General features: G+C 35.9%; 1 protein-coding gene across 2 annotated transcripts; it reads right to left on the bottom strand.

Moving 5' to 3' along the window:
* Positions 1 to 845: 845 nt before the first annotated feature.
* LOC131431177 (uncharacterized) lies at positions 846 to 2,771 on the bottom strand. 2 transcript variants are annotated; one of them, XM_058596738.1, is made up of 6 exons: positions 2,702 to 2,771; positions 2,388 to 2,643; positions 1,796 to 2,338; positions 1,451 to 1,738; positions 1,040 to 1,386; positions 846 to 982 (listed from the first exon to the last, which is right to left on the bottom strand). In XM_058596738.1, the coding sequence occupies exons 2-6, from the start codon at positions 2,601 to 2,603 to the stop codon at positions 901 to 903; spliced, it is 1,476 nt and encodes a 491-aa protein (XP_058452721.1). In that variant the 5' UTR covers positions 2,604 to 2,643; positions 2,702 to 2,771; the 3' UTR covers positions 846 to 900. The 2 variants fall into 2 exon arrangements, with proteins under 2 accessions (XP_058452721.1, XP_058452720.1); XM_058596737.1 differs by having other exon boundaries at positions 2,388 to 2,729.
* Between the last annotated feature and the right edge of the window lie 3,627 nt (positions 2,772 to 6,398).

Here is a 6,398-nt window from a genome sequence, read left to right as displayed (position 1 = left end):
GTTTAGATGTCCGTGGTCTCTGCTTGCAGTTTAAAAAAAATGTTGCTGACAGCGGTTTCTTAAAATAGCATGTTTGCACAGGTGGACGAATGAATATGTTCAAGGAAATTATTTAAACGCATTGAAGAAACCTTAAGAAAATTCGAAAGTTTCAACACGGAAAATCAAACCAATGAATTTGACCATAGAAAACAGACATCCAAGTAGAGATTTCAATGTGTGTAAGAAATTTAACGGTTGTTTTAAACGGCAATCACCAAGTAGTAATTCCCCTGTAGAGACACCAAAGATGAATAATAAAGACATGTATGTGCTTATAAATATTTTTGAAAAATGTGATTCGTTCCCGGTACCTTCTAAAATGACCGCACTCACCGCTTGGTGGAGCGCGAGATTAATTGCATTATCATTTCAACCAAAGTGTGCCATTATATCTCAATATATACAAATAAGCTATACCGAATCGAAAGGGTTCTCACGGTTTGACTTTTGCATTATGAATGTATGATGGGAACTCAGCAGTGCAACCAACTTATCACCATTGGTGCCAGGAGGACCGCAGATGTGCGCCAAAAAAAGATCGTGACTGTCATGTCTGGAAATTCGTTTGTGGAGACGCTTCGAGCAGCCCAGTAATCCTTTATGGGTTCTTGCGTTCGTGCTTTCATACAATGATAGTTCATGCGTACCCAACGGTGATTTTTAACAGATTTCTACTTGTATGCTTTACACAGCTCTTTTGGAAAAGTTTGTACTAGATTGGATGTCTGTTCAGTGTGATTCGACGTTGGTAGACATAACGTACGATCAAAAACACTATTTAATAAATTCATATTAATAACGCGTGTACATGGAAAGATAGTATCAAAATGTACGAACAAAAAATAACGAATAACGAATTTAATTTGTGATTTCCATTTTGATGGGACCATTCAATCGATCATTACCGTGTTGGCGTACGAAACCTTCAAAGTGTTGTTGCCTAGAAATAAATAACTTTAGTTCGTAATTCATCCTCTATGCATTGCGAAAAACTAACCTTTTTCGAATGGTCTGAATTAGTTCAGTAATTTTGAATATATAACGATTCACATTCAAAATTGACGTTGACAAATAACTCACAGAAAGTTGAGGCAAGTATCGATTGCAGAAGGCAGTTAGATTGTAGCACAAGCAGCTCAACATAAACACTAATGCATCAACTGCTTTTAAGTACAGTTCGGCACAGCTGACAGTTTCAGGAAGTTTCCAATTATTGTAATATTCGGTCAAATCAGTAGTAAACTGATCGTAGTATTCAATAACAGAAATGAAAGATGTGTACATCATTGCCTCAGTCGGTGCGTGCGGTAGTCTAGTCATGACCAGTAGAGCAAGTGATATTAACTGTAAGGAACATTGCTTCGAATCAATTATTGCAAAATTTTATATAACATTTCTTGAACGTTACTTTGATGAAATAAGAACATTGTCCATACTTCAGTGACAATTTCGTAAGCAATTCCATCAGCTTTATAGTTGATTTAGCGAAACGAGGTGCTCCATGGCTCGCCACCTCCATGAATTCCTTGTTCGTACGATGTTTCCCTCTGCAAATGTACGTTCCAAATGCAAACTCTTCGTAATCAGAATAGAGCAGCCGTAACAGAACCATCAAGAGATGCTCTGCATGCTCAATGCCCGTAACGTTAGTAATATCACTCATAACGATTTCCATTATTCTATCACATCGGTTTCTCTATATTTAGGTAAGCAGTTTAAAAAAATGAACATTATTTGGTGAAACTGGCGTTACCTGTGATGATTTCAGAATGCTGGATTTATTTAAACTTGCAACACATTTATCCAGCGCTGACAGAAAACTAAATGGATTGTTATGTCGCAGTTCAACAGGGGCATTCGTTAAATCGTCTAGTAGCCTTATAAGAGCTTTCGGACCTACCAAACTGCATGTGTGATTGGTAAGACTACTTTTCAACAATGACAGAGCAAAGGAAAACGTACGCCGGTCAGTCGTTTGCAGTAGTTGATGAATGCATGTCATGGTCTGTTTCATTAACTTTTTCGGACAACCCGGAATATCATAAGATGCAAAATATTGCATAATTTCACGTAAACACAATAAATTTCCATATTGGAATTGCCAGTTCGGTGATCTGAAGGTTTTCAGAAGATATCGAGTAAGCTTCCGAAGCAATATATTTGTTGGACCTTGAAGACGCATAATGTTTTCGATTTCACACTTCGACATGAAAACCTCAATAGACAGGTCAGAATGGTTCATGTGGGCTTCGATCAATTCGTGTTCGTAGGTAATGAGTAGTAAATGCATCTGAAACTATTATCAATATGTTAGTATTATGCTCAGAAAAAGTATCTAACTTTACCTCGGCGTTATATCGATCTGGCTGTTCCAGCAGCACATTATGATACCTATTAAGCAGGAACGCTAGCTGTCCTAAACGCTGCTCATAGACAGGAATAAAATACCGATAACAACTTTCATCCGGCCATGTTCTGATGACATTGTGATATGTGCCGGGAAGTCGACATCGTTTTGCTAGTCTGGTGGCTTTTTCCAAAATTCGTGTTTCAATTATCATCTTACCGTTGATTTTTTTTTATTTCTTCAATACTTTTTGCCTAAGACAAAATAAGACGTATTGTGATTTTGGAACCAAGAATCGGGAATCACTATTACAATTTACATCGTCTCGTCGACTATGATCATGTACGGAACCGCAAAACTACCAAATTTTGAGAGCTTCCCATCTACCCAGTTAGTTTTGTCGATTTCCATTGCACCGATAATCGGACCAAAGCGGACCTTACACGAGTCATTAAAAATGTCATTACTAAAAAATAATTTCATTTTAATGAACGTGTAATGGTGCACTAATGACGAGATTTCTAAAGCGGCCCTTACACGAGCATTAAAAATGTCATTTTAAATGATGACTAAGTAATGATGTATTTCAAATTTGTTAGGGCATGTTCAGGAGTGTTCTAGTTCTAGATGTATAATTTAAGTCAGTTTTAAAATTTAAATCTAGAAATTACAACAAAATAAACTGGCAGCTCCAGCAGCGTTTTATCTGTGTTTCAAATATAGATAAAATAGAACGACAGTGTATACCAGTTATAAATTTGACAGTAGAACTAGTCGAATAAATAAAACTAAAACGGATTGCTGGGGATACGTTTGTTTCAGTTTCATTTACATTATAGACCACCCATATGAATTTTGCAACAGCTGAATTTGCTCTTAGAAATCTCGTCATTAGTGCACCACTACACGTTCATTAAAATGATATTTTTTTTTACTAATGACATTTTTAATGACTCGTGTAAGGGCCGCTTAACAAATTTGAAATACATCATTAGCGGCCCTTACACGAGTCATTGAAAATGTCATTACTAAAAAATAATATCATTTTAATGAACGTGTAATGGTGCACTAATGACGAGATTTCTAACAAATTTGAAATACATCATTGATTAGTCATCATTTAAAATGACATTTTTAATGCTCGTGTAAGGGCCGCTATTACTTAGTTATCATTTAAAATGACATTTTTAATGCTCGTGTAAGGGCCGCTAATTAGCGGACCTTACACGGTCATTAAAAGTGTCATTACCAGAGTTGCCAGGTTATTTTTTCCAAAAATCTGTCAAAACTCAAAAAACTATCTGGATTTGTCTGGGTCTACTATATACAAGAAAATTTCTGCCGGGCTTCACTTTCAGTGAGCCAAAAAGTAAAGAAAAGGTCTCTTCATTTATCGTATGACAATAGCTAGGAAAATTTGGAAAATCTGGGAAAATTTGGATAATCTGGGAAATTTTGGAAAATCTGGGAAAATTTGGAAAATCTGGCAAGAAGCGAGAAGAATCCTGCATTTGCCAGACAAATCTGGCAACCTGGCAACGCTGGTCATTACTAAAAAATAATATCATTTTAATGAACGTGTATGGTGCAGTAATGATGAGATTTCTATGCAAATTTGAACTTAATTGATGAGTTGATGGACTGTTGGTTAATTTTTAAAAGGGATGCACCACTTTCTTCGTATATTGAAATGTATTCACCAGTAGTATTTATACATGGTCGATAAGTTTTGTCAACCGTCAGTGTTGGCAACTGTTAACTAAATCTGTACATATAAAGCTCTAAGACAAGACCTGACATCTGGGGGGGCTGCTTTTGTTCCAAAATGGACCAGTTTCTGATTGGCTGATATTGATGTTGCCACCTGCACATTGTGAAAAGAAAAAACTTTTGCAGGGTACGCGAGCAATGATGCCAAGTATAAAGAAAATCAGAAAACAAATTTATTAAAATGTATAATTTTAGCTCACCAATGAAAATGAGAATTTTCGGAGAATGTTTCACTTTTTTTCAATCTCATTGGTGATAAATGTTTATAGTGGCAAGACTGTGTAATTAAAATAGGCAATCTTTTTAGTGAATTAAAGTGTATCCAAAAAAGATTTGTTAAATTAGTGTAAACTCGAAAGTGTGTTTAGTTTTACGAGAAGAATGAACTGTTGCGTTCCTTACTGTGGTCGCATTAAGCATTTCTATCCAAACCTGACTTTTTCCGGTTTGCAAAAGATCCGATAATACGTCAACAATGGATTCGATTTTTCGTTCAACAGGAGATATTTCGTGTTTTGTCATCAAAGCTCAATTAATTGTTTTTAAGCATTAATATATAATAAAGAAATGCATTCACCAAAACATGTTTTATGTTTATTTCAAATCAAAAACCTAAAGTCTAAAAATTTAAATGTTATATTTTTTTTCCTAGCATATTTACTAAAAAAAACTGTAAATATGGCTACACTGTAGCCGATACGTTGGTATTTTTTCCCCAGGGCAAAAATGACGAGAAGGATGATTCGGTAGGAAGAATAAGAAGCCAGTTGTCAGGTCTTGTCTTAGATAAAGCTTAGGAATAAACTCACTTCGTTTTAGTAACCTGAATAGTGTACACGCGTTTTTTGATACTCCGAAAACCTGGAAAGAGAAGAAAGTAAAAATTAATAAAAAGTTCTAAAGTCTAAAGTGGAAAGTTACAAAAGTGAAAAGTTCGAAAAACATAAAATTACGGAAAGGAGCAATTCGTAGCAATAGAATCATTACTCTGTTTGCTGGCAAGATAAACGGTGGGCGAAACTTACAAAAACAACTGGATTGACGGTTTCGCTATTCATAGTTCCTTGTAATATTGAGATTGAGATTTTTGTAGAATCATAATTTCTAGGCTAAATCACAGAGACCAAACATCCAAGCTAGTACAAACTTTTTCAAAAAAATTGTGTAAAGCATGCAAGTAAAAATCCGTTGGAAATCACGTTGCGCACGACTTCACACGCATGAATTACCGTTGTATGAAAGCTCGAACGCAAGAGCCCATAAGGGATTACTGGGCTGCTCGAAGCACCTCTACAGGAGAATTACTACTTGGTGATTTCTTTTTAAAACTACCGTTAAATTTCTTACTCACATTGAAATCTCTACTTGGATGTCTGTTCCCTGTGGCTAAATTGTAGGATTTCAAAGGATTCATTCGTAGGACAGAGAAACTGAATTTGTTTATATTTGTAACATTCGCTATTGAAAAAACAGCTGACTTTAAGTAAAGTGTTTCTTCACTCAAGCAAAACATAGGGAATTTCCTAAAGATATCGTATGGTTTGAGCCTCAAGAAGATCGTATGCGAATAATAAGACCACATTATGAAGTTATGAAACTTAGAATTTCGAAATAAAATTTTATGAAATTCATACGAAATTTAAAAACAAATTGTGCAAGATTTCTATGACAAACATGCACACAAAAAAATAACGTTGGTAAATTTAAGAAAATAAATTTGAGAGCTTTGCTTGGCGCCCGACTGGTAAACCTCCATAGCCTAGATACGTGTCGATAGCTCCCACATTCTTTTCCGCAATTCTAATGCATGAATTCAACCACTGCCAGTCCGTCTTCTCAACTAACGCATGTATCGCTCCTGCTGATAGACATCCAGATTATTCTTTGGTTCTTGATCATGAACCAATTGCTGATACCGGGTATTGTTCACGACTATATTTATAGCAACATTTTCCTCATGCTCTGGAGAAAGCTTGGTGGATGCTTATTTGGTTCGCCCACTATTGGTCTATCGGCGATGTAAGCACATGGAACATTTTAAAGATTTGGACCTGCTTTCGTAGGTACAAACAGAACAGAATCCTTTTCCGATTTTTCCAGTTTATCGTGTGCATACATACTGATCGGAGAAATTGAAGTCGGAGATTGGATTTTTGCCCCACCGATAGGATCGGAATCTCTTTAGTATTGACTCAAATGATCGGCTGTGTATAGTGGCCTTTACACTCAATACAAGGAG

Source organism: Malaya genurostris, chromosome 2 (assembly GCF_030247185.1).
Source record: "Malaya genurostris strain Urasoe2022 chromosome 2, Malgen_1.1, whole genome shotgun sequence".
In the NCBI taxonomy this organism is placed as follows: domain Eukaryota; kingdom Metazoa; phylum Arthropoda; class Insecta; order Diptera; family Culicidae; genus Malaya; species Malaya genurostris.
The sequence above is the reverse complement of the archived record's forward strand: the minus strand, read 5'-3'. Positions and strand labels throughout refer to the sequence as shown.

Bases quoted from the DNA above. Each gene is read 5' to 3' on its own strand.
- LOC131431177 (XM_058596738.1), bottom strand. From the start codon at position 2,603: ATGATAATTGAAACACGAATTTTGGAAAAAGCCACCAGACTAGCAAAA. The intron at 2,339-2,387 runs GTAAAGTTAGAT...TATTGATAATAG, and splicing joins CAGATCGATATAACGCCGAG to TTTCAGATGCATTTACTACT. The intron at 1,739-1,795 runs GTAACGCCAGTT...ACCTAAATATAG, and splicing joins GCATTCTGAAATCATCACAG to AGAAACCGATGTGATAGAAT.